The 26326-nt window shown below is 65.6% G+C and overlaps 3 protein-coding genes across 8 annotated transcripts in view; 1 reads left to right on the top strand and 2 right to left on the bottom strand.

The window, feature by feature from the left end:
• Positions 1-151: 151 nt before the first annotated feature.
• MIOX (myo-inositol oxygenase) lies at positions 152-2940 on the bottom strand. Its single transcript, XM_014890757.2, has 10 exons — positions 2923-2940; positions 2042-2104; positions 1763-1843; positions 1379-1541; positions 1229-1296; positions 1026-1135; positions 882-949; positions 605-654; positions 401-513; positions 152-305 (listed from the first exon to the last, which is right to left on the bottom strand). Exons 1-10 carry the CDS (start codon positions 2938-2940, stop codon positions 197-199), a joined length of 843 nt encoding a protein of 280 aa, XP_014746243.1. The 3' UTR covers positions 152-196.
• A 1462-nt stretch (positions 2941-4402) lies between these two features.
• On the bottom strand, positions 4403-6491 carry ADM2 (adrenomedullin 2). The gene is made up of 2 exons (XM_088166153.1): positions 6400-6491; positions 4403-5307 (listed from the first exon to the last, which is right to left on the bottom strand). Exons 1-2 carry the CDS (start codon positions 6489-6491, stop codon positions 4917-4919), a joined length of 483 nt encoding a protein of 160 aa, XP_088022279.1. The 3' UTR covers positions 4403-4916.
• Positions 6492-11653: 5162 nt separating this feature from the next.
• SBF1 (SET binding factor 1) overlaps positions 11654-26326 on the top strand; it is a 46992-nt gene continuing 32319 nt past the window's right edge. For all 6 annotated transcript variants that reach the window (XM_088166010.1, XM_088166012.1, XM_088166013.1 and 3 more), the window contains exon 1: positions 11654-11806. In XM_088166010.1, the coding sequence (XP_088022136.1) occupies positions 11752-11806 (55 nt within the window). In that variant the 5' untranslated portion in view covers positions 11654-11751. The remainder of the gene's footprint in view (positions 11807-26326) is intronic.

Here is a 26326-nt window from a genome sequence, read left to right on the forward strand (position 1 = left end):
TGGGGGTGCTGTGGGGAGCCCGGTAGGGTTTTGGGGTCACCGGCAGGGTTTGGGGGTCACCGGCAGGGTTTTGGGGGTCACCGGCAGGGTTTTGGGGTCACCAGCAGGGTTTGGGGTCACCAGCAGGGTTTTGGGGTCACCGGCAGGGTTTTGGGGGTCACCGGCAGGGTTTTGGGGTCACCAGCAGGGTTTGGGGTCACCAGCAGAGCTGCCCCGGGCAGTATTTGTCGATGAGCCCCTGGTAGTAAGCGCGGAGCTGCTGCACGTCGGGCAGCTCCTCCTGCTTGGTGTACAGGTCGAACTTGCTGCGGGGACAAACGGGGGGGTCAGGGAGGGGGTTTGGCCCCCCCAAACCCGCGGGGGGACCCGGCCGAGCCCCCAAACCCCCCCGGGCACGCACTTGAGCTCTCGCACCCAGGGCAACATGCGCTGGTCCTCCTCGGAGCACAAGTGGCCATAATCGCCGTGGGCGTGCCAGGGGTAGAAGGAGTGGAAGCGAACCATGTAGAAGGCCTGGGGTGGGGGGGGGACACGGGTTTAGGGTGCTCCCCCCGCACCCCAAAACCTCCCGGGGGTCCCTGAGCCCCCCCCAGGCTGAGCTCACCTCCTTGGGCAGGGCGAAGTTGTTGAACTTCATCACTTGGTACATGTACTCTGAAAATGGGGGAGGGGGCGTGGGAGGGGCTGGACCCCCACCGGGATGGGGGGGGCCGAGAGGTGCAGACCCCTCCCCAGAGCCCCCCCGGAGCTGCAGCCCCCCAAAGGAGCAGCCCCTGTCCTTGCAAAGGGGGCAGTGGGGGGGGTTGGGTCAGTGCAGCCCCCCCGGGGGGCACCAGGGCCCGGTTTGGGGGTGGGGTCCCCCCCAGCCCCCCCAAACTCACCATCGTGGCCCCAGGACATGAGGACGTTGTCCAGGCCACAGCCAGGTTGGTACATCCCGTACTCGGTGCTGGGGATGGGATGGGGGGGTGAGGGGCTGGACCCCCTCCCCTGCCCCCCCAAACCCCCCCGGGGGTCCCGCTCACCTGTACCGGGGGTCTTTGGTGTCGGGGTTATCGTGGAAGGTGGAGTCCCCGTAAACCACCGACTTCTGCACCTTGCAGCCCACCGGGAAGGTGTCCCCGACCACGGCCCACTGCCGGGGGGTGGAGGGGTCACAGCACCCCCCGAGGGACCCCCTGCCTGCGGGGGAACCCCCCCCGAGCCCCCTCCCCACCGCCCCGCTCACCTGGGGCTCCCCGAACAGCACCAGCACCTTGCCCAGGTCGTGCAGGAGCCCCACGAGGTGGAACCAGTCTGGGGGGAGCGGGGCCGTGTCACCCGCGGGGCTGGCGACCTCGGCGGGGACAGGAGGGCCAGGGGCGGGGGGTGGCCCTACCTTTGTCGGGGTGCGCCCGGCGGATCCCCTCGGCCGTCTGGAAGGCGTGGAAGGAGTTGGGGAAATCCACGTCGGGGTCCGACTCGTCCACGAGCTGGTCCAGCAGCTCCAGCGCCTCCATCACGCTCATCCTCCGCAGCGAGCACGAGCCGTACTGCGCGCTCTGGGGACACGGTGGGGACACGGTGGGGACACGGTGGGGACACGCCATCCCCACCCCGACACCCTCCCCGTGCCCCCAAACGGGCTGGGATGGGGCAGCGGGGCTGGGTTTGGGGTGCGGGGTGGGAGGGCTGGGACACACCCCCCCCTCCCCGCTGTGGTGGCCCAGGGGGACATCGGGGGACACAGGGGGACACAGGGGGACACAGGGCCGGTCCCCACCTTCCTGCGGACGAACTCCACGGTCTGGTGGGTGTGCATGAGCAGGTAGGTGTTGTACACGCGGTCGATCAGCTTCCCCTCCTGCGGGGCAGCACCGGGGGCTGGGGGGCTCCGGGGGGATCCCCCCGTGCCCCCCGCCCACCTCGGGGTGCCGGAGACCCCCGGGGCAGCTCCCGGCAGCAGGGCGGGACCCCCGAGACCCCCAGCGCCCACCCCGTGCAGCCGAACCCCCCCCAAACCCGCCCGGTTTGGGGGCCCCCGGGACCCCCCCCCACTCACGGTGTAGTTGCGGAGCTCGGTCCTGGCCTTGCCGGGTTTGGGCTCCTCGGAGGAGTCGGGGCCCTGCGGGGGGACGGGGACTCAGGGGGACCCGGGTGGGGACAGGGACAGGGGGCACGGGACAGGGACGGGAGGTTGGGGACAGGGGGACACTGGCACCAAGGAGGGACCTGGTGGCGTGGGATCACACCGCGGCAGGGGGTGGCAGTGTCACACACCAATGCGAGGGGTCACACCTTGTCAGACGGTGTCACACGCAATGACACAATGTCACACCTTGTCACACACAATCACAGACTATCAATCACACAATGTCACACGGTGTCACACGGTGTCACACACAATCAATCACACAATGTCACACGGTGTCACACGGTGTCACACACAATCAATCACACAATGTCACACGGTGTCACACGGTGTCACACACAATCAATCACACAATGTCACACGGTGTCACAGATCACCACACACTGTCCCGTGTCCCCCCCGGGGCACAGACGGACCTGGGGGTGCTGTCCCCGATCCCTGGGGGTTCCAGCCCACGTTGTCCCCGGGTGGGGACAGCAGTCCGGGGGTCCCTGTCGGGGACAGTGTGAGGGTCCCTGCTCTGCCCCACGGGTGCTGTGGGACCCCCCCCCCCCGGGCTGGGCCTGACCCCCCAATCCCGCCCAGGGTGGGGAGCGGCTCCCCATGGCCTCGGGACACCCCCCCCGCCTGCAGGGATGTCCCCTAGGCTGGGACCCTTCGGGGTGGGGTCCCCCGTGGGGTGGCACCCCCAGCAGGGAGGACATGGCCGAGGGGTGTCCCCTGCCCCCCGGCTTTGGGGTGTGGCTGTCCCCCCCCCAGGTGAGTGCCCGAGCCCCCCTGGCCGCACTCACCGCCTGGAGGCCGCTCATGGTGGCTGTGGGGCTCCGGGGCCGCGGGACCCCCCGGTTTTATGGCGGGGGTGGCGCGGGGGGCCCGCCCGGCCCCGAGGGGACAATCGGTGACCAGTTAACCCGGCCCGGTTAATGTTTGACCCCGCGCCCGCCTGGGGGGCTGCGGCTCCCGGAGGGGGCTGGGGGGACCCCCGGGATGGGCACCCGAGCCCCGGTGACCCCCCCGGGTGCGGAGTGACCCCGCAGGGACACGGGGAGCGGAACCGGCCCTGGGGACACGGGGCACCATGGGGGACACCGGGCTGGCACTGCTGGCGCTGCCCCGGGCGGGGACACCGCGATGGGCACGGGTGTGACAGGGCACGGCCACGGCTGGCACGGGCGTCACACACGTGGGTGTGTCCCCACTGTCCCCACATCCCCGCCTGTCACCTCCCGCCCCCGAGGGACCCGGTGTCTGTCCCTGGACTCGGCCACCCCCTGTCCCATCCCTGTCCCATCCCTGTCCCCTCCCCACAGGACACCACGCTCCATCCCGGCCCCTCCTCACACTCTTTGTTTATTCCACACAAACCGAGATTCCCGGGAAGCAGCGACGCTCCGTGACCTGGGGCAGGGTGGGTCCGGCTCATGGGGGCACCAGGGGAGGGGACAAAGGCCTGGGGACCCCCCGCTGCCCTCGGCAGCTCCAGGGGGGCTGGGAAGTCCTGGGACACCCATGGGGATCCCATCCCAGAACTTCCCGGGACACCTTGAGACACTCCTGGGATATCCTGTCCCCAAAGCTCCCAGAGGATGGGCACCCGAGGGACAGCTCCGTCCATGTGGCACCCAGGGGACATCGCGGGACACCCGGGTGCTCTGGGGAATTGTGGGGCTGGGGTGCTCCCGGGAATGGGGGTGTTCCTATGGGAATGGGGGTGTTTGTTCCCGGGAATGGGGTGCTCTGAAATGTTTGGGGTACTCCTGCGGGAATGGGGGTGTCCTGGGAATGGCGGTTGCTGCTCCTGGGGGGCTGCTCAAGCTTCTCCCGGGGTGGGAGAGGTGGGACAGGACCTGGGGTCACCCATCCCCGTCCCACCGCGCCATGGGGTGGCAGCGGCACTCCGGGGTGGCAGGGATGTCACATGTGTCCCCCTGTGCCCATGGGCCACCACCCCGTGCGGGGACAGGACGTGGGGGGGTCCCCGAGGGTGCAGCAGGGGACAGGGTCGGACAGGACAGGGCCAGGAGTGGGGACATGGTTGGACAGGACCCCAACCTTTCCCCTGCCCCCCACATTTGGGGACACATTTATGGGTGACACAGCCTGGGGACACAGGACAAGGCGCCAGGGGAGGGGACAATGTTCATGCTGAGGAGGACAGGACCCCCCCCTCAGCACCCGGGAAGGTGCCAACCCCAACCGGGACCCCCAAGAGGGACCCCCGAGGTGCTGGGGGCTGCCCCGCCCTCCCCCCCCCCCCCCCCCCCCGGGGTCTCTGTGCTCTGTCCTTGCACCCCCACAGCCCCAGTGTCACCCAGTGTCACCCTGGGGTGCCGGGGGTGCCCCGGGGGGCTCCGGGGGATGCTGAGTCAGCAGGGTCTTGCACAAGTGGCGGTGCTGCTGCGGTCAGCGGGATTCCCGGTGGCCCTTGGACCCGGCCCGGACAGACTGGCCACTGCCGGCCACCACGGGCCAGCCCGGGTCACCACGGGCCGCCACCAGGGGCCACTCTGAGCCACCAAGAGTCACTGTGGGCCATCGCCGGTCGCCGTGAGTCGCCGTAGGCCACCACCAGTCCCCGCGGTGCCACCGCCAGCTCCTGTGGGACATCGCGGGCCACCGCTGGCCACCGGCTCGCAGCCCCCGGTGCTCCGCGCTCCATCGCGGGGTTGTGGCCACGGGAGCCCCCCGGGGTGGCGGTGGCCAGCGGGCAGCGCGGGGTAGCCCGGCCACGAGCGCCCGTGGAAGAGCTTCAGAGGGTCCCGCGGGGCGGGGCCGCGCCCCCCCCTCAGCCGTAGCTGTGGGGGCTGTTGGGGTTCATGGGGGACGAGTCGCGGCGCCCCGACTGTCCCCGCAGCTGCCACAGGCGGTGGCTCAGGTTCTGCACCTGGCAGGTGCCCAGCACGCAGCCCACCCGCACCAGGTGAGCCCCGGCGTGGCGGCGGCCCCGGGGGGGGCGGGGGTCGTGCCGAGGGTCGTGCCGGGGGTCGTGCCGCAGGATCAGGCGCCGGACGTGCCAAGGAGGAGGGCGAGGAGCGAGCGGGCGGTGCCTGGGGGCGACCCAAGAGCCGTGCCGGGCGACCAGGGCTCGGTGTCGCAGGGTCCCGAAGGGCTGCGGGGCTGGGGGGGCTCCGGGGACAGCAGGGATCCGCTCCGGGGGGCTCCGCGCCGGGGGGGCCCTGGGGGAGACAGGGGACATGGTCAGGGGGTGGCACCTCCGGAGCCAGCGCGGTGCCCGCGGCTTCCGGAGGAGGAGGAGGAGCAGGAGGAGGAGGAGGAGGAGGAGGAGGAGGAAGCAGCCGGAGCACGGGAGCAGCCGCTACCTGCAGGGACACACGTACCCGAGCCCACGGACACGTGTCCCGCACTCACGACACCCCCGGGCACCCCCCGGCCCCCCCCTCGCTCCCCCCACCCCGTTCCCACGGCCTTTGTCCCGAACACCCGCGGGGGGGGGGGGGGGGGGTCCGGCCTCAGGGCACCCCCCAGTGCCACAGACCCCCCCCTGTGCCCCCCTGTCCCGGGGACACCCTTTGCTCAGGGCACCCCTCCTGAGTTCCAAACAACTCGAGTTTTCTTAATCCCGTCCTTCTTGTTTCCCTTCTTAAAAAATATTTCTTCCCCATTTTAACCCTCGTCCCGTGTCCCAGAGGACCCCAGCCCAGCCCCGTGGGGTGCCCCAGTGCCCCCCACCCACGGCCGTGCCCCCCCCCCGTGCCCCCGGAGCCAGACGGGGATCCCCGGGCACCGGGACCGGCCCGGGCGCGCTCCCCGAGCCGGGACGCGCTCACGCACGTGAGGGGTGGGCGCGCTCACACCTGGGGGGGCTGTCCCGACCCCAGCACCCCACAGACCCCCCCCCGGCACCCAAAGCGGCCCTGGGCACCCCCGAGCTCCTGCACACACAAAATCTCTATCCCGGTGTGTGCCAGCCCTCGACGGCTCTGGCACACCTGGCACACTTGGCACACCTGGCACACTTGGCACACCTGGCACACCTGGCACCCCCGGACTCTGTGACTCCACCGCGGGCTGAGGGCCCAGCAGGAGAGCCCGGGACCCCCCAGGTCCCCATTCCGGGCACCTGCGGGGGCGTGGGGGGTACGGGGAGGGCCCGGAGGGGGTGCGGGAAAAGGGAGTGAGGGGCAGAGCAGGGTGCGGGAAAAGGGGGTGTGGGCGGGGAGGGGGTTGGGGCAGGGGGTCGGGGCAGGGGTCCGAGCAGGGGTGCGGGCAGGGGGATCAGGGCAGGGGGTGCGGGCAGGGTCCCTCACCTGCGGGCCGGCAGGGCCCGGCCGTGGGGCAGCTCCAGCAGGCACAGCGCGAAGCTGACGCAACCCAGCGCCAGCGGGGCCGGGGCTCGCATGGCCGGGCGGGACGGGACGGGAACGGCGGCGGCTGCGGGAGAAACGGGGCGGGTGTTGGGGGGGCTCGGCCGGGGGGGGGTCGCGCCGGGGTCCGGCTGCAGATCCCGGCCCCCCTCCCGTCCTCCCCCCGCCCCGCTCCGCTCCCTGCCGGAGCCGCAGCCCGGGGGGCGGCGCGGGGTCCCGGCCGTACCGGAGCGGGCTCGGGATGCGCTGGGCTCGGGCTCGGGGCCGGTTCTGTCCCCGCTCGGCGCTGCCGCTCCCCGCCCCGGCCCAGGTTAAATACCGCCGGGCCGGCGGGCGGGAGGAGCTCAACGGGACGGGAGGAGCCGCGGGCGGGGGCAGCCCCGCACCACCCTCGGTTCCGCACCGGCACCGCGGCGGTCCCGCAAACCCCCAAATCCTGCAGCACCCCGGCCCCGCACCGCCCATCCCACACCCCTCGCTGCCCCCTCAGCCCCGCACCGGCCCCGCACCTTCCCCGTGCCCTCCCCAATCCCGCAGCTCCCCCGCCCCGCACTGTTCCCAGTTCCGCACCGCTCCTTGCCCCGCACCTTCCCCGGTACCACCCCAAACTTCCCCGGTACCACCACAAACTTCCCCGGTCCCGCACATCCCCCGGTCCCGCTCAGCCCCGCTCGGCCCCGCTGCCCCCGGGACCTTCCCGGTGCGGGGCTGGGGGAGCGGCCCCGGGGCTGGGCCGGGCTGGGGACCCGTCTGGGGGGCGGCGGAACGGGGCTGGGCTGGGGCTACCGGGGGCTCTGGACCCCCCCGCAGCCCCGGTGGCGGCGGGGCCGGGCCCGTGGTGCCCCGTGCCACCCGTGCCACGTCGCGCCGGGCCCTGCCAAGCCCGGCCGTGTCCTCCCGCCTGGCACCGCCGGACAGCGGGGACCCCCGGGCATCCCCGGGCACCCCGACATCGCCCCTGCCCTGGCAGGGAGCTTGGGGGGGACAGAGCCCGCCCAGTGCAGCCCAGTGCCCCCAGTATGGGCAGCCCCAACCGCCCCCCCGGCTTCTCCCAGGGCCCATTCCATATTTTCAAGCATCACATGGGGCCTTGTAAAACAATTAAGGAATGTAAATCCGCAGGGATCAGAACGGTCCCGCTCCTGCCGGGCAGCAGCTCCCCCAGACTGCGGGTGCTGGGGTTCCCGGGGGGGCAGGGGGCTCCTGGGGGGCCGCTCCTGAACTGGGCAGGGGAGGGGTCCCCACAGCTTCCCTGGCCGGGACCCCCAACCCCTGCTCCGGGCCGGTGCTCCCGGTGGGGTTGGGGCGAGGACCCCCAGCACCCCCGGGCGTCCAAACCGGCCCGGAGCCCCGGACTGGGGGTACCCAGGGCCGGGGGTACCCAGGACTGGGGGTACCCTCTCCCCCCGACGCGGCTTCCCCGGGCCGAGGGGCCGGGGGCCTCTGCGTGCCCGGAATCGCTGGGATTCTTCCGCATTATCGGGACACAAAGGCTCCACACACCCGCGCGCAGAGCGGGGGGATTCGGGGCAGCACCTGATCCCGGGGGGCTGGGGAGAGGCCGGGGGCAGCCCTGGGCACGGCTGCGGGCACCGCGACCCCCGGAGCCCGCACGGACCCGCACGGATCCCGGGGAATTCCTGCGGCGTGCTGGGCTCTTCCGCTGCGCTGCTGCTGGATCGCCCCAGCCAGAGAGAAAATCCCGGCTCAAAACAGCGCCCAGAGCCGCGGGTGGGGTACGCGGGAGCCTGGGCCCCCCTGAGCCACCGCGGTGTCCCCACGGCTGTGTCACCCTGTAGGATGTGGGGTGTGGATCTCCGAGGTGACATCTGTCACCCAGCGCCCCAACAGCGACCCCAGAGCCTGGGGCTCCCCTGCCAGGACCTTGTGCGGGTCCCCGTGTGGGGCAGTGCCAGCCGCTGTCACCCCCAGGGACAAAACCACCACGTCACCAGGATCAGTGTCACCAGAATACGCCTGGGCACGAGGAGGGGGCTCTGGGGACATGGCAAGGGTCCAGCTGAGCCCCACGGGGGCAGAACCCATTTCCCTGCCCTCCTCCTCCTCAGGGATCACCATTCCTGGGGCGCTGGGAAGGATCCCGGGCGCTGCCTCACGATCCGCCGGTGCCACCCCGGGGCTGCCGTCCCCGGGTCACCTCATCTGTCCCCGGGGCCCGGCAGCACTTTCCCTCTCCCTCTTCCTCTCTGCTGGCTCCCGGCCCTGGGAACCCAGGAGAAGTTTTAATTAGCTTAATTGCCTGCTGGCTAAGGCCCCGGGGCAGGGCGGGGGCTGGGAGCAGCACCCGCAGCCCCGCTCGGGTCACCCGCTCCCCAAAAAGCGCCTCTGGGTGCTGGGAGCCCCCGGGGCTGCCCACCCTGTCCCGGAGCAGCAGGGCTGGGGGGCACAGCCAGGACCCCCACACCGAGGGGCCGCTACCCCCTCCCTGAGCCCGCCGGGACCCCCAAAGTGGCCGCACACGGCCCCGGAGCCGCGTCCCGCTGCGGTGACAGAGCTGCCCCGGGACATTGCGCTCCGTGTCCGGGGAACTCCGGGAATTCTCCCGGGAATTGCCGGGAGAGGGAATGAACCGCGTCCTGCAGACACGTGAGTGTCCCCAGCGCCACCAGTGTTCCCAGTGTCCCCGAGGTCCCCAGCGTCCCCAGCATCCCCAGGGTCCCCAGTGTCCCCAGCAGCAGCTCTTGCCCGGCAGGATCCCGGGCACACGGCACCGCTGGGCTCTGCACGTGTTTGGTGTCCCCGTGCCCGCGGCCCCGTTCCTGTCCCCTCCCCGTGTCCTGTGCCACGGGGCTCCCTGTGCCCGCTGCGGCCACTGCGGGTCCCGCACGGCCCCAGCTCCCGTGTCACCCGCTGTCCCCACGGGTGCCATCCCCGCGGTGCCATCCCCGCGGTGCCGGTGCCAATCCCCGGCGGTTCCGATTCCAGCAGATCCCAGCGGTGTCCCCGTGCCCGTCCCAGGCAGGGGACAGGTCACACCCCGCCCAGCCCCGGCCGCTTCCAGGCTACATCAGCCCGGTTTTCCTGCTCCCAGCCCCGGCTCCGCTCCGCTCCCACATCCTCGCTGTCACCCTTTCCTGGGTGCCCGTCCCTCGGGCTGTCCCCGGGCTGTCACCCTGCTGCTGCTCCGATGGCCACCCTGGCTCATCCCTGGCCCAGTGTCACTGTCCCATGGTGTCACACCCCGCACCCACCGGGTGTCACCTGCTCTGTATGCCCAGGTGTGGCTCCAGCCCCTGCGCCGGGACACAGCCAGGTAGGCACAGGGGATGAGGGGACATGGGGACGGCCACCCCGGTGCCAGCCCCCCCAGCCCCCGGAGCGGCCCCCAGCTGATGGCCGAGCCGTGCCGGAATGGCCACACGGCACAGGGACACCTGCGGCTCCGTGCCACCCGTCAGCACCGTGGGACCAGCGGGTGGCCCCAGGAGCCGCCCGTGCTGTGGGACCCCCCTTTCCCGGTGTGGGGGTCTCTGTGGGACCCCCCCAGCGGTGCCCGGCGTGTGGCAGCGGTGTCGCCGGGGACGGTGCCCGTGCCCGGCACGGAGCCAGCCGTGTCCCGACGCCGCACATGTCCCGACACGCGGCGGCCCGAGGGGCCGGGCAGGAGGTGCAAGGGACGGGCAGGGTTGCATCACCCCCGGCCGGGGCTTGGGGTGCGGGGGAACCCCAATCTGGGGGGGCTGGGGCCGGCTGCACATCCCGGGGACCCCTCCCAGCCGGGGAGGGGGTGAACCCCAAGGCCGGGGGATGGGGATGCCCTGGGCTGTCCATGCCCTGTCCCCCGGGCCCCCCTCCCAAGCGCGGGGACACCCCAGGGACACCCCGGGGACGCCGGGGGGTGACCCCAAGGCTGCGGCCGTGGCGAGCTCGCGGTGCCGCTGGTGCCCGTGGCTTTGGCACGGCTCTGTCCGGACCCCCCGAGCCCCCCGGGCCGTGCCGAGCTGCCCCCCCATCCCGCACGCACCCCACGTCCGCGTGCGAGTGGGAATGGGGATTTTCCCGGGGAATTATTCCCGGCTGTGCCCCGGCGTGTGCCCGGCCGGGGGCACCAGGGGCGGGTCCGGTCCTGGCACAGCGAACTCCGGGACAGGACGGAAGGAACGGAACAGAATTTAACGGGATGGCCACCCCGGCCCTGCGGGCGCTGCTCCGTGCCAGGGCCACCACCGGCTGTGCCAGGGCACGCTGCCACCTCAGCCCTGTCCCCAGGTGTGCCGGTGCAGGTGTGGCTGCTGGGGGACAGCGAGGACAGGATGGATCCCAAATCCCGGAGGCTCTGACACCGTGGGGTCACAGCCACCCTCCGAGGCTCCGGGAGGGTCGCGCTGTCCCTGCGTGAGGGGTGGCACGGAGCCCCCGAGTGCCAGCACCCCACGGGATGGGGACAGCGCACCTCAGGATCGTGTCCTGGGGAATCACACCTGTGTGTGGGGACACACCTGTATAGGGTCACACCTCTGTGAGGTCCTTTCCAGGGGGATGATGTGGAATGGGGGCGGTCGAGTACAACTGAGGGGCTTGGGCACCCTGGGGGCCGTGCACACCTGGGAGGGGGGGTCTGTGCTCACATGGGGGGCGGGGTCCCCCCACGCGCGTGTCCATGTACGCACGAGGGTGTCCCCGCACACCTGAGAGGTCCATGCACACCCGGGATGTTCCCTCACCCCAGGATGTCCATGCACACATAAGGGTGTCTCCGCACCCCGGGGATGTCCCCGCACCCCAGGGATGTCCCCCATACCCGGGATGTCCATGCACATCCAGGATGTCCCAGCACCCCGGGGATGTCCCGCACACCCGGGATGTCCCCCATACCCGGGATGTCCATGCACTTCCAGGATGTCCCAGCACCCCGGGGATGTTCCCCACACCCAGGATGTCCATGCACACCCGGGATGTCCATGCACACCCGGGATGTCCCCCATACCCGGGATGTCCCAGCACCCCGGGGATGTCCCCGTGTCCCCCCCCCCTATTTCGGACCCTCCCCTTCCCGCCCCCCCCTCGGGGAAGCCCCTCTCCCCAGCCCCGCCCCCTGCGCGCCCGGCCACGCCCCCCACTCTCAGCCAATGGCAAGCTCGGCCCCTTCCGCCCGTAGCCAATAGGAGGCGAGGCCCCGCCCCCCTCGGCGGCCGGCGCTGGCGCAGGCGCGGTGCGCGCGGGGCCAAGATGGCGGCGGCGGCGGGCGGTGGGCGCGGGCGGGTGGCGGCGCCCTGAGGAGCCGAGCGCGGCCTCGCGGGGCTCCCGGGGCCGGCCCGGGCCGCCCCCGCCGCCATGGCCCGCCTGGCCGACTACTTCGTGCTCGTGGGATACGACCCCGGCAAACGCGGTGAGCTGCGGAGGGACGCGGGGGGGCCGGGCCCGCCCTGGCCGGGGGTGCGGGGCCGGCTCTGTGGGGTGAGGCCGGGCCGGGGGCGCGGTGTGAGGCGGGGCCGGGGGGTACAGGGTGCTCCTGGAGCACGGGCGAGGCCGTGGGGCCGGCCCGGGTGTGCGGGGTGAGCCGGGCCGGGGGAGCGGAGCCGTCCCGGGGCTGCGGGGCCGCAGCCGGTGCCGGGCCGGGCAGCCCCGGGCAGTTCTCAGCCCCCCGGGAAGCTCCCGGCAGCCGCAGCCGCCCCTGCGCGCTTCAGCGCATTCACGCTTTGGGTGTTTTCAGTCTGTCCCCCTCCCCCGCCATGCGCGAGCTGTCACCGCTCCGGAAGCATCGGCTGGGCTGGCAGGGGAGGCACTGCTGTCCTCCGGGGATGTCCCCGGGCCTGTCCCCCTGCGCATCCACATCCCCTGCCATGGCACACGCTGCTCCCCATCCCGCTTCCAGCGGGCATCCAGAACCCCTGGCATGGGGTGTCGGACCCCCAGTCCCGTTCCCTGCACACCCACAGCCCTTGGGATGGGTGTTGGACCCCCAGCCCCGTTCCCTGCACATCCACAGCCCCTTCAGGCAGGTCCTCGTGCCCTCGCTGCTCCCTCAGACGCTCCTGACCCCCAGATCTCATTCCTCTGTCCTCTCCCTCATCCCTGCTCGCAGTCAGGTGATGCTGATGGTTGTTTTGGTCGTGGGGTGTTCCCTGTTTGGGATTTAGTGTCTCTTCCCGTTGTGTTTCCCTCTGCTTCCTGCCCCCAGCCGCTTTTGGGGAGAAGGAGCTCTGGCAGCATCACAAAGGAGGGGAAGTGACCTAAAATCAGGGCTTTGGTGCAGAACTCCCCCCAGCATCTCTCATCTCTTCCTACCTGGCACACTCCCAGCTGTCAGCTGAGGTTATTCCGAGCTTGTGCCGGGAGCTGGGGAAGGGAATCCTCGTTTTGACGTGGGTTTGGTTATCAGGGATGCTGGGGCTGGGGGCTGGGTTCAGCTCCACCATCCCAGCGTGGATCCCAGCCCCATCCGCTGCCTCTGCCAGCCTGGAGCAGCCAGGGATCCCTGGTGGGAGGCAGGGGGAATGAGATGTGTGTCAGGAATGCTGGAGAGCAGAGCAAGCTGGGTCAGAGTTTGGTGTTTCCTGAGGCCTTTCTGGCCATGTGCTGTTTTATTGTTGTTGTTATTGTTGTTATTGCTGTTATTGCAGGCGTTTTCCCCCAGTGTCCCGTGCTCCTGGGGCACTGGGATGGGCAGGAGCTGCTCTCCCGTGACTCAGTCTGTGCCTGGGATGGGATTCCAGGATTCCATCTGGGAGTGAGGGAGGAGCTGGAGCGATGCTGGGTGGTTGTACCCCCTTTGTTCTGCTTCCTCCTTCATCTTCTTCCTCATCTCCTCCCTGTGGGTGCAGCAGCTGGGACCTGCACCTTTGAACTGGTTGGTGACTGGTGGGGATCAAGAACCAGTTCCTTGAGCCTGGTTTTCTTGGGCCTGGCGTTCCCTGAGCCTGGTTTTCCTTGCTGTGACTCCCAGACCCCGAGTTTCCAAGAGATCAGAAATGTCCCACGCGTGCCTGGGGTCGTTTGGGATTGGTTTGGGGGAGAGGGGTGATGCTGTGGGGTGATGTGGTTGGCTGTAGTGGGACAGCCAGAAGGAAGAACAGGTTTAGGTGGGATTTGGGAAGGAATTGCTGGCTGGGCTGGAATTGCCAGAGCAGCTGTGGCTGCCCCTGGATCCCTGGCAGTGCCCAAGGCCAGGCTGGACATTGGGACAGTGGGAGGTGTCCCTGCCATGGCAGGGCTGGGTCAAGATGAACTTTCTGGTCCCTTCCCACCCAAATCCCTCCGTGATTTTGTGCCTCTGGGACGGGAAGAGCTCACACTTAACAAATCCTGTGATGTAAATATTCACTTTATTTTGGGTTTAACTCACCTCTGCAGAGAGGGGGTGGGCCCAGGATATTGTGGGGAGATGGGGATGGCTCCAGGATGCCCTGGGGGGGATGGATCCAGGATTCTCTAGGAGGGTCCTGGACACCAGCCTGGGCCTCCTGGCTGCTGGGATGGCGCAGTCAGAGTGACCTGGCCGTGAGGCACGCAGGAGTTGTGGCATCTCTGTGACATCCCGAGCGAACCCTTCCCATCCCGGACTGGAGGTGCCTGAGCATTGTCCTGCCCCGTGTCCCCAGGGGTGGGGAGATGTCCTGACACCGGTTCTGTGGTTTTTGGGATCAGCCTGGCAGCGTTCCCGGCTGTGTTTTCCCACCCCCCTCCCTGCTTAGATAACGCTGGAGGAAGGGCAGCGGCGCTCATCTGCCGGTGACTAATTGCTGTACAGGTTGGGTGGCTCTGCCAGAGCCGTGGGCTGTGCCAGGCTGGGCTGGGCCAGGCTGGCACCTTCCCTCTAACCCTCACCTAGAAACAAAGCTGGGCTGCGTGGACCTGGGCACTGCTGGAGCTCCGTGCCTGTGGGATCTGTGGTGGGGCAGGGATGGGTTTGCAGTTGGGGATGTGAAAGGGAAGGGTCTGGTGGGGTGCTGGGAGCTGAGGTGGCTCTGCAGCATCTCCAGAGAGACAATCCCGGGATGGTTTGGGATAGAAGGGCCCTGCAGTGCCAGCCCTGCCATGGCAGGGACACCTCCCACTGTCCCAATGTCCAGCCTGGCCTTGGGCACTGCCAGGGATCCAGGGGCAGCCACAGCTGCTCTGGCAATTCCAGCCCAGCCAGCAATTCCCAATTCCCCAGATCCCAGCCAGCTCTGCCCTCTGGCAGTGGGAGCCATTCCCTGTGTGCTGTCCCTCCTTGTCCCCAGTCCCTGTGCAGCTCTCCTGGAGCCCCTCCAGGCCCTGCCAGGGGCTCGGAGCTCTCCCTGGATCCTCCCCTCCCAGCCTGGCTCCACGTGATGTTGCTGTTCCTCAGTGCAGTTTGTGGGAACAAAACCGAAAGCAGATCCGTGCTGGGGTCACTGGGGGCTGCTGCAGGAGCCGCCCTGTCCCTGGGCTTTCCTGGAACAGCCCTGTCCCCTGTGACCCGGGGCTGTGGGGCAGGGACCACGTCCTGCTCCTGTGGCAGGGGCAGCAGAGGGCTCTGAACTCTCTCAAGGGCCGTGGTTTTGGCTCTGGGGCCGCGCCTGGAGCTGCTCTGGCTGCACGGGGTGTCCAGGATCCAGGCAGGCGTCCAGATGCTTTTCCTGCTTTGTGGAGCCGCAGGGATGTGTCCAGGAATGCAGGGCATGGACACGGCACCTGCCTGGCACGGTGTCCCCGTGTCCCCCTGCCGTGCCAGGCACCCAGCACTCTGTGGGGCTGTGTGGGACAGGGGCTCCAGGGAATGCTCCTGGCAGTGGGAATCACATCCTTCCACGCCAGTGTCTGTTTTATTGTGTGCTGATTGCTCACATTATTCCCTGTAAATGGATGGGCTTTATTCTCCTGGCTCTCCCCATCGCTGCAGATGATGACAGCTTCCCCGAGCTGGGATTGTGCCTGCTTTTACCTGGGAATAACAGTTTATCAGAGCTGGGATTGTGCCTGCTTTTACCTGGGAATAACAATTTCCTGGTGCTGGGACTGTGCCTGGTTTTACCTGGGAATAAAAACTTCCCAGAGCTGGGATTTTGCCTGGTTTTATCTGGGAATAACAATTTACTAGAGCTGGGATTTTGCCTGGTTTTATCTCGGGATCTGAGTGTTTTATTCTGTGCATCTCCCATGCCCTGAGAGTCCAGGACAGCTCAATTCCAAACCGTGTGGCTGGAGGAATCTGGAGGTTTTGGATAGGGAGCACTGGATGGGCATGGCCTGGATGATGGGAGCCAAGACCCATCTTGGGATGGATTTGGGATTTCCCAGGCTGTTTAAACTGCCAGAGGGCAGGGCTGGATGGGATCTGGGGAATTGGGAATTGCTGGCTGGGCTGGAATTGCCAGAGCAGCTGTGGCTGCCCCTGGATCCCTGGCAGTGCCCAAGGCCAGGCTGGACATTGGGACAGTGGGAGGTGTCCCTGCCATGGCAGGGCTGGCACTGGGGGGACTCTGGGGTCCCTTTTCCCCATCCCATCCCTGGCTGAATTCCGGGGGGGCCGTGCTGGCTCTGCAGGAAGCCGGGGCTGCTCGGGGGCCTCGGGAAGTCACGGTGGTTTCTCGGTGGCTCCGTGGGCGGCCCGGGGCATGGCAGGAGGAAGCTGCCGCTTTCCATGAGGTGTTTGGGGCAGGTTTTGGGGCGTTCTTTGTGAGGGTTGGCGTGTCCTGCCCTGCTCAAGGTGCTCCTGGAGCTGGTTCCTGGTGGAGGAAGCTGCAGTGGATCCACAGGCCAGGGCAGGGCTCTCGGGGCTCATCCTGCTGCTGTCCCGGCCGTGTTTTGGGTTGGCTTTGGCTCTCCTGTCGCTCTGTCCCTGTCGCTCTGTCCCTGTCGCTCTCTCCCTGTCGCTCTGTCCCTGTCGTGCGTGGCCGTGGCCGAGTGACTCAGGGTTTGACTCAGCCGGGTTCTGGAAGAGTCCAGTACAATCCTGGCCTTGGAAGAGCCCCTGGGGTTGGCAGCAGCGTGGAGCCGTTTGCTGGGTCAATATTTGCACAGGGAAAGAGAGGCTGGAATGGCCCTGCCTCGTGCAGAGCTGCTCCCGGCCACGTGCCCGGTGCTGGGAAAGGTGGGGATGTGAGAGGGGCAAATCCTGAGCTGCTCCAGGGCTGGAGCCAGGCTGGGAAAACTGGGAATGGTCCCCTGGAGAAGGGGAGGATCCAGGGAGAGCTTCCAGAACATTCCAGAGCCTAAAGGGGCTCCAGGAGAGCTGCACAGGGACTGGGGACAAGGAGGGACAGCACACAGGGAATGGCTCCCACTGCCAGAGGGCAGGGCTGGCTGGGATCTGGGGAATTGGGAATTGCTGGCTGGGCTGGAATTGCCAGAGCAGCTGTGGCTGCCCCTGGATCCCTGGCAGTGCCCAAGGCCAGGCTGGACATTGGGACAGTGGGAGGTGTCCCTGCCATGGCAGGGCTGGCACTGGATGATGTTTAAGGTCCTTTCCCACCCAGACTGTTACAGGATTTTATGATCCCAAGTGCAGGCACTGGCTGATTCTGGAAGGGGTCACCTCTCCCGCTGGCTTCCACAGCTTCCAGCTGCATCCAGCCTGGGAACTGCAGCATTTGTGATCCCAGCTGCTCCATTAAACCTCATCTCCTTCCCTTGGAACTCCTGCCTGGGAGGAGCAGCTCTGTGGGCTGTGGGAGTCGGTGGAACAGTGACAGTGACAAGGTCAGAGCTGTCCCTGGGCAGTGCCAGGGCTGGGCCTGAGCTCCTGCAGCTCCACCGAGGTGTTTGTGCAGGGGGAGAGATTAATCTTGGAATCGTGGAGTTGTTTAGGTTGGAAAATCTCTCAGAGCCCATCGAGTCCAACCATTCCCAGCACTGCCAAGGCCACCACCGACCCTGTCCCCAAGTGCCACCTCCACGTGGATTTTAAATCCCAAAGGGATGGGGATCCAACCCTCCCCGGGCACTTCCAATCCCTGCCCACCCTTTCCATGGGGAAATTCCCCAAAATCCACCCTGAGCTCCCCTGGCCCAGCCTGAGGCCGTTCCCTCTCCTCCTGTCCCTGTTCCCACATCCCAAATCCCCCCGGCTGTCCCCTCCTGTCAGGGAGTTGTGCAGAGCCACAAGGGCCCCCCTGAGCCTCCTTTTCTCCAGGCTCAGCCCCTTCCCAGCTCCCCCAGCCCCTTCCCAGCTCCATTCCCTCCTTTTCCATGTTTCCATCCTGGAATGGATGTTGTTATTATCGGTGTGGGATGGGTCAGGCTGGACCTGGAGCAGCGCCTGAGCAGGGGAAGCAGAGATGAATCCCTGGGCTGCTCAATTCTCCCCCTTCAGACACATCCCCGTGTCCAGCTGGGTTTCCTTGTCAGAATTCCGTGCTGCTGTGGCCAGGGAGGGTGCCTGGTGTTCCTTGGGGTGTGACAGTCCCTGTTTTGGGAAGGTGGCTGAAGGTGGGGTGGGCACACAGCCCTAACCCAGCTGTTGTACCCAGATCCTTCCCCGTTTTTTGGTGATCTTTTGTTTGCTGCCCGTGAGGGTTTAGCACTTTTCCCTCTGGTCTCTCTCACCCCAGCTCGTGTTTTTCCCCGATTCTGCAGCCTTTCCTTGCAGCCTCTCCCTTTTCCCATTCCCTGCCTGTGCTGGAGCAGCAGCTGCGGTTTTATGGGTGCTAAAAACACAAACAAACCCCACTTGGATCGCTGCAGGGGGAGGAGTTAACCCCCAGAACCCCTTTGGTTTGGTTCCCTGCGACACCTGGAGGGAGCAGGGATGATCCAGAGGGATTGGAAGGATCTGGAGGAGCTTTTCTCCCACCTCTCTCCAGGATCCAGGCCCTGACGCCCCCAGGGCTGCTCTGTTCTTCTGTGGCTCCGGAGCTCCTGACCACTAAATGCTGCTCTTGTGGCCAAGGCGAGCTGGGGAGCCTGTGAGCCTCGGGGCAGGGAATTCCTGCTCCTGGGAATCATCCTGCCCATACCCAGAGTGCCTTCCTCCCTTCGGGGGGGGCACCTGGGTCCTTGGGGAGTGGTGGGACCCTGTGGGGTGATCTGGGGGCTTGTGAGACCCTCCAGGGGAGTTTGGGGAATGTTGGGACTCTGTGGGATGATTTAGGGGAAGCTGGGATGCTCGGGGGGAGTTTGGGGAGAGTTGGGGACTCTGTGGAAGGGATTTAGGGACTGGTGGGACCCTCTGGAAGGGCCTGGGGACTGGTTTAGGGGCAGGCAGTGGAGAGCAGCAATGAGGGCCCTCCCTCTGCACCAATTCCAGAGGTTTTTGTTGATGGAGAGGCTCCCAGTGCCACGTGTCCCCTTTGGCAGCTCGTGGCCGGGATCTGCAGAGCCTTGCCCGTTCCTTTGGCGTGTGTGAGCTGTCTGCTGGAGATGTGGTGTGGCAGCAGGAGGGGGTTTTTGGGGAGGAAGAGCCCGGTGTGTGTGTGTGTGTGTGTGTGCAGCTGAGGTGTTTCTGTGGGCAGCTGCAGGAAGTGCAGCAAAGCAGCTTCTCCCTGAGCTCTGCAGCACCTTCCTGCCCAGCCGGCCTCTGCTGATGGCCCAGATAAGGCCACTCGTGTCTTGTCACTGCCACTGTCACTGTCACAGCCTCCCCAGGGCAGGACTGGGGCTGTGCTGGTCTGATCAGCTCCTGATCCTGAGGGATCCTGCATCCACGGGAACAGTGACAGTGGCACATTGTCCCTCCCAAACCTCCCAGTGCTCCTGTCCAGGGCAGGGAAAAGGGCTGGGGGAGCTGGGAAGGGGCTGGAGAATTCCTGAGGGAGCTGGGAAGGGGCTGAGCCTGGAGAAAAGGAGGCTCAGGGGGGCCCTTGTGGCTCTGCACAAGTCCCTGACAGGAGGGGACAGCCGGGGGGATTTGGGATGTGGGAACAGGGACAGGAGGAGAGGGAACGGCCTCAGGCTGGGCCAGGGGAGGGCAGGGTGGATTTTGGGGAATTTCCCCATGGAAAGGGCTGCCCAGGGCAGGGCTGGAATCTCCTGGGCACGGGGTCAGTGCTGGGAACGCTCGGACCCGACGCTTTTCCAACCCAAACAATTCCCTGATTCCGAGTCAGCTCTGCTCCAAAGCTGCCGTCGTGTTGTTCCTTTATGTGGGAAAAGCCTCTGTCCTGCTTTTAGGACCTTGCCCTGACATTTGGGGTTTTTTGAGACACCTGCAGTCCCAGCCCCGCAGCAAATTCCCGTCAGGATGCCCAGCCAGGCGCTGGGAGGTGCCAGCCCGGTGTTGGTGGCACCTGCCCTGCCAGCCTGGATATCCCTGAGCAGGAAGGGCTGGGAATGAGCTCTCCAAGGGCAGGGAGCGCTGCTCCAGCCTGGCTGTCCCTGTGCAGGGCTCTGGGGACACAGCTGTGCGTGCAAACACAGCAGCTCTGTCAGCGCCCAGCCCAGGACAATCGCTGGCTTCAGCCTCGCCCTGCTCCGGCCACGGGCTGGCCTTGGGGAGGAGCGGGAGGAGATGAGCCCGGGGACGGGCAGGTGATGGGCAAGGACAGGGATTAGCTCTGGATGGGATCAAGGTGAGCTCAGCAGCCCCGGGCAGGAAGGAGGTCAGACAGTGCCGAGCTGGCTGCTCAGGGAGCAGCGACAGGATCCCTGCAGGAATTGTGAGCAGGGACAGGATCCCTGCAGGAATTGTGAGCAGGGACAGGATCCCTGCAGGAATTGTGAGCAGGGACAGGATCCCTGCAGGAACTGTGAGCAGGGACAGGATCCCTGCAGGAATTGTGAGCAGGGACAGGATCCCTGCAGGAATTGTGAGCAGGGACAGGATCCCTGCAGGAATTGTGAGCAGGGACAGGATCCCTGCAGGAATTGTGAGCAGGGAGAGGATCCCTGCAGGAATTGTGAGCAGGGAGAGGATCCCTGCAGGAATTGTGAGCAGGAGCAGGGACAGGATCCCTGCAGGAACTGTGAGCAGGAGCAGGGACAGGATCCCTGCAGGAACTGTGAGCAGCGACAGGATCCCTGCAGGAACTGTGAGCAGCGACAGGATCCCTGCAGGGATTGTGAGCAGGGACAGGATCCCTGCAGGAATTGTGAGCAGGATCACACTCTCGGGATTCCTGCAGGAATTGTGTGGCTCTCAGAATTCCTGTAGGAATTGCGTGCAGGATCGGGCTGGGCTCTCAGCTCCTGCTGGGGGTGTGTCAGGTGTTCCCAGGGCTGGGAATTCCTGCAGAGGTGTTCGGAAAGCGCAGGGAGGTGACTTCCTCCTGGGAATTCCTGCAGAGGTGTTTGGAAAGCCAAAGGGAGGCGGTTTCCTACAGCTCCCGGACAGGAGGGCGGATCCAGGTGGGAACGGGGACGGGACAGGGAACGCCCTCAGGGGAGGGGCAGGGTGGACACCAGGAGGGATTTCCCCAGCCCTGGCGCCGTGTGGCCTCTGCACCCTCGCAGCCAAGAATTTCTCCCCGATATCCCATGGAATTCCATCTGGCAGTGGAAGCCGTCCCCCTGTCCCAAGTCCCTCTGGCCGCAGCGCTGTCCTGGTGACGTGCCAGCCCAGCAGGGGGACAGTGGCACTGCAGACAGCCCTGGCTGTCCCAGAGCCATTCCCTGCCCCTCCCGGCACAGTGGGGCTCTCCTGGGCCTTTCTCTCTCCTTTAAACTTCTCCTTCCTCCCTCTCCGAGTTCCTCTCGGTCTCCTGACTCGGGGCCAGGTTTTCACTTCACGTTTTCTCTCCCCACCCTTTGGATGGGTTTGGGCCGTGTTTGGAGGCTGCTCTGCTGCTGTCACACACAGGCTGCATCCACATTCCTCCACTCTCCGTGGCGTCCCTGCTCTCCCTTTTCCCTCCAAGTCCTGGCAGTGCAGTCCCCTCACCATCAGTAACACACAGGGAGGGAATGGGGATTTTCTCCTGGATTCTCCCTCTGACTCCCGAGCTGTCCTTGGCAACCCTGGTTTTATACGAGGACCTTCCACAAGTGTTGGATCTCTTGGGAATTCCATCGAGGCTGTTGGGATTTTGTACTTTGGTTTAATGCTGGTGCAGAACTCGAGGTTTGCTGTGTTTGGGGTCTGGTTGCAAGGAGCAGCTCCAAGAGCTGCTGGAGCTCCTTCCTTCGTCCCCTGGATCCCTGGCAGTGCCCAAGGCCAGGCTGCACGTTGGGGCTGGGACAGTGGGAGGTGTCCCTGCCATGGCAGGGGTGGCACTGCAGGGGCTCTTCCCACCCAAACCATTCCAGCATTCCCCGATTGCCATCCTGGCCTTGTCAGGGAAGTTTTTTTCCCAAGAAAAAGCGGCTCCTTTTCCCCAAAGGCCGTTCCTGAGCATCCATGAGTGTGTGTCAGCCGTTCTTCCTGGCTGGGGGGGATGCAGGTGGTGACAGGACAGGAGCAGTGTGGTGTCCCAGGGGGGGACAGGAGCAGTGTGGTGTCCCGGGGGGGACAGGAGCAGTGTGGTGTCCCAGGACAGGACAGGAGCAGTGTGGTGTCCCAGGACAGGACAGGAGCAGTGTGGTGTCCCAGGACAGGACAGGAGCAGTGTGGTGTCCCAGGACAGGAGCAGTGTGGTGTCCCAGGACAGGACAGGAGCAGTGTGGTCCCGGGACAGGAGGACTCTGATCCATCATCCCAGCCCGGGCGGCACGCAGGGATGAATCGGCAGCTGCAGCAATCCAGCCTGGAGCCTGCCGGGTGAAGTCATGAGACAGGCACAGGGCTGGGATGCTCTGAGTCATCCTGGGAGAAATGTGTTGAGCCCGTAGGAAGCGCAGGGCGAGCAGCTGGGAGCTGTGGAAGCCATCGCGGGGATGGTGCTGGGTGTGGGGGGAGGAACGGCGCTGGGGGCAGCTCCCCCAGCTGGGATTTGCTGCCTTTCACCATAAAAGGGGAAATTTCTCCTTCACACCTCGTGAGAAGTGTTTGTGAGTCCGCAGGGTGTGGGAGAAGGAAACATCCGAGGAGGGAGAGTCTGGAGAGGGTGTGGTGGTGAGGGAAAGGGGTGGAGGTGTCCATGGGGAGATGGGATTGGGGCTGCAGGGATGTGGGGCTGAGGATGGGATTGGGGCTGCAGGGATGTGGGGCTGAGGATGGGATTGGGGCTGCAGGGATGTGGGGCTGGGGATGGGATTGGGGCTGCAGGGATGTGGGGCTGGAAATAGGATGAGGCTGCAGGGATGTAGGGCTGATGTCCTGACCAAGGAGGCAGTTCCAGTCTGAGAGGTGAAATTCCAATCTGTGTCCCTGGATGCAGCTCCGGGAGGATCCAGATCCTTGTGGAGTTATAAGAACAAACAAAAAACCCCCAAACCAAACAGCCCCACCTGCCCCAAACCAGTCCCAGTTCCCCCTGGTGTTGTCAGCCCTTGGACACGTCCTTGTTAAGGCTTTTACCCCAAATTGCTGGGGTTCCTGGGAATGCTGCAGGGCAGAGCAGCTGCCAGCACACCTGGCACGGTGGGGAACCCCAAACCTGTGGGGAAGGATGGATGGGGACAGGACAGAATCCCCAGGGAGGGGAGGGAACGTGTCCTGCCCCGTGCCAGGGGGTGAGGAGGGAGCTGGGGACTTGCTGAGGTGTCCTGGGGGCAGTGCCAGCCTGGGGACCTGTCCCATCCCAGGCAAGGCTGCCGTGGGATTTGCAGCTTTCTGCCAGATGGAGCCTGCCAGGCTCTGAGTAAATCCCGGGATTTGCCGGGGTTTCCTGCCCGAGATGGGGCTGGGATGGGGTCAGCCCCGGACAGGGACCCCCAGCAGGGGACAGGACCCTGCTGTGGTCACAGAACAGTGACGTGGAATCCCGGGGTGGTTTGGGATAGAAGGGACCCCAGAGCCCCCCAGTGCCAGCCCTGCCATGGCAGGGACACCTCCCACTGTCCCAATGTCCAGCCTGGCCTTGGGCACTGCCAGGGATCCAGGGGCAGCCACAGCTGCTCTGGCAATTCCAGCCCAGCCCCTCCCCACCCTCATGGGGTGCTGGAGCTCCAAATAAAACCGGGGAAAGGAGGAAGGGGGGCTGGGGTGTGGTGAGGGCTGGGCTCATCCAGTGCAGTTCCAGTTTGGGATGGAGGGAATGGGAGGTGCTGGAATCATCCAGTGCAGTTCCAGTTTGGGATGGAGGAGCTGGAATCATCCAGTGCAGTTCCAGTTTGGGATGGAGGAGCTGGAATCATCCAGTGCAGTTCCAGTGCTCCTTGTCTCATTCTGGGCAGATTTGGCTCCGATTTGGGGCGTTTTTTCCACTTTGCAGTTGACACAGATATCCCATCAGGAGCCTCCGTGTCCTCCCTCCCTCTGGAAGCCCTGGACACGGGGCTGTGCCCCTGTCCTGACCCACATCACCCCGGAATCCTCCTGGAATGGAGCCTTTCGGGGTCAGTGGTGGCTTCCCATTCCCTGTGTGCTCACACTGGGATCACTCCGTGCTTCCAGCACTGCTGAGCAGGCCTGGGATGTGTCTGTGGGATTTATCCAGGCCTGGATTTATCCCAGGGATTATCCCAAGCTCTGCCTGGCTCTGGGATGGGGCACGGGGGGGATCCCTGCTGTCCTTCCTCCCCTGAGCTCTGTGCATCCAAACCAGCCTTGATCCTTAATCCATGTCCAAGTTTGGGATGCTTATGGTGTGTTTACCCAGTTCTCTGGCCCTGAGCCCGTGGTTTTGGGGGTTTTAGGTGGTTTTTGCTGGGACTGCTGTGTCTGGAAATCCCCAGGGAGACGGGGTCAGCACTGACATCACTCAATATTCCTGAAAATCCAAGCTGACATTGGAGAAAGTGTTTGAATTTTCGGTATTTCTATCGAATTTATTGTTAATTCCCATTTTTTTGTGTTTTTCAGTAGTTTGTTTCTCGTTTTTCCCTGACCTTTATCCCATGTCTGACTTGGTTTTACCCCTCGTGTATCGTCTGGGTGGTTTGGGGTTGTTTGTTTTATTCTTGAACGCTTCAAGGGTTGTTTTTTTTTTTTTGTCCAGCTTGGTAAATCCCGAGATGTTTTTCATGGACGAGGGGTCAGTCACTTGTTGAGGGTTTGGAAAATCCTAAACCTACGCCAGAGATGGGTTTTATTTGGGTCAAACACTCAGTGTTTTTATTCTTTTCTGGGAAAGCAGGGTTTTGCTGTGGGGGAAGTGAAGCTGTTTGGGGCAGAGGGGTGGCTTAGCTGAGCACCTGGGACAGTGGGAGGTGTCCCTGCCATGGCAGGGCTGGCACTGCAGGGGCCCTGGGGTCCCTTCCCACCCAGACCATCCCGGGATTGCACAATTGTCAGTTTTTGTGGCAGAGCAGCAGCAGAGATGGATGCTGGCTCTCTCAGGCCTGTGGTTCCAAGGCTGGAAGCTCCACGTGTGGAATGTGCCAGGCACATCCATGAGGAGCACTCCAGCTGGATTTCCTCTGCTCCACACAATGGGGGATTCATCTCCCAAACTCCAGCAGGGCTTTCCTGGCTTCCTCCAAGTCCAAGAGATCCAAGGATTCCAGCTGAGTTCTTCTGGGAAATGGGGGGGTTTTAGGCTGGTGGAGATGGAGGAACTCCTCAAGTCTCATGGAACCCCTTCCAGCCTCTGCTGCCAGGATCCCAGGATCCCTTCCAGGGCAGCTCCCGAGGGCCCAGCCCCTGTTGGCTCTGTCACCTTTGGGTGGAGGAGCAGAGCTGTGTTTCCTTCTGGGAAGGATCCCATGGGGCTGCGTTTCCCAGCCCTTCCCATCAAACAGAGCCTGTGAGGTGTGGGTGTGCCTCGGGGTCAGGGGATCCTGGAGCTGTTGGGTGGGAAGGGACCCCCAGAGCCCCTCCAGTGCCACCCGTGCCATGGCCCCAGGGCTGCCACGGGAGCTGTACCTGCTTCAGAAAAATCCCTGCTTCTCTGGAAATGCCCATGAGGAAGCTGAGGGCTCCAGGGCAGAGTTATTTCCCGTTATTTCCCCATCCCACGGCAGTCTGTGGTCAGTGGGGTTTCAGTTCCCCTCGGTTTCATCCTCCCCCTCCTGCACCCTGCGCTGTTCCCGCTGCCCCAGGAGAGTCAAATCCCTGGGGAGAGCCCTCCTTCATGGAGGGGATTCCCTTCTGCAGCACAGATCCTGGGATGAAGGGGCTGGGGGAGCTGGGAAAGGGGCTGGAGAATCCCTGAGGGAGCTGGGAAGGGGCTGGAGAATTCCTGAGGGAGCTGGGAAGGGGCTGGAGAATTCCTGAGGGAGCTGGGAAGGGGCTGGAGAATTCCTGAGGGAGCTGGGAAGGGGCTGGAGAATTCCTGAGGGAGCTGGGAAGGGGCTGGAGAATTCCTGAGGGAGCTGGGAAGGGGCTCAGCCTGGAGAAAAGGAGGCTCAGGGAGGCCCTTGTGGCTCTGCACAAGTCCCTGACAGGAGGGGACAGCCGGGGGGATTTGGGATGTGGGAACAGGGACAGGAGGAGAGGGAACGGCCTGAGGCTGGGCCAGGGGAGGGCAGGGTGGATTTTGGGGAATTTCCCCATGGAAAGGGTGGACAGGGATTGGAAGTGCCCGGGGAGGGTTGGTTCCCCATCCCTGCAGGGATTTAAAATCCACGTGGAGGTGGCACTTGGGGACAGGGTCAGTGGTGCTCTCGGGGACTTCTCCGAGTTCCCGTATTGATGTGACATTTCCTGCCGTGTCAGTTCTGGTGGCTCCAGCGCTGCCCAGCCCAGCTGAGGTCCCTGTGGAACCTGACCCAGTTCCCACTTCTCCATTCCTCCCCTCGTTCCTGTCACTGTCCCCCCCGGACGTGCCACGCTCCGGCCCCTGTGTGGGACACAGAGAACAAAAAGCTCCTTCTGGCCTCGTGGGAGATGTTGATGCTGGCAGAGGCTGGGTGGAAATGATCCCTGCAGGGTCAGGACAAACGCAGGCAGGGCTTGGATCATTCCCTGGGCCCTGGCACATGGAGCAGGGAGCGACTTGGGCACCCACGTGTGACCCGTGAGGAGCAGCCCTGGCTGGGATCGGGGTTTGGGGTTTCCCTCTGTCCTTGGATGCTCTCAGGGAACTGCCAG

Source organism: Sturnus vulgaris, chromosome 5 (assembly GCF_052056855.1).
Source record: "Sturnus vulgaris isolate bStuVul1 chromosome 5, bStuVul1.hap1, whole genome shotgun sequence".
Taxonomy (NCBI): Eukaryota; Metazoa; Chordata; class Aves; order Passeriformes; family Sturnidae; genus Sturnus; species Sturnus vulgaris.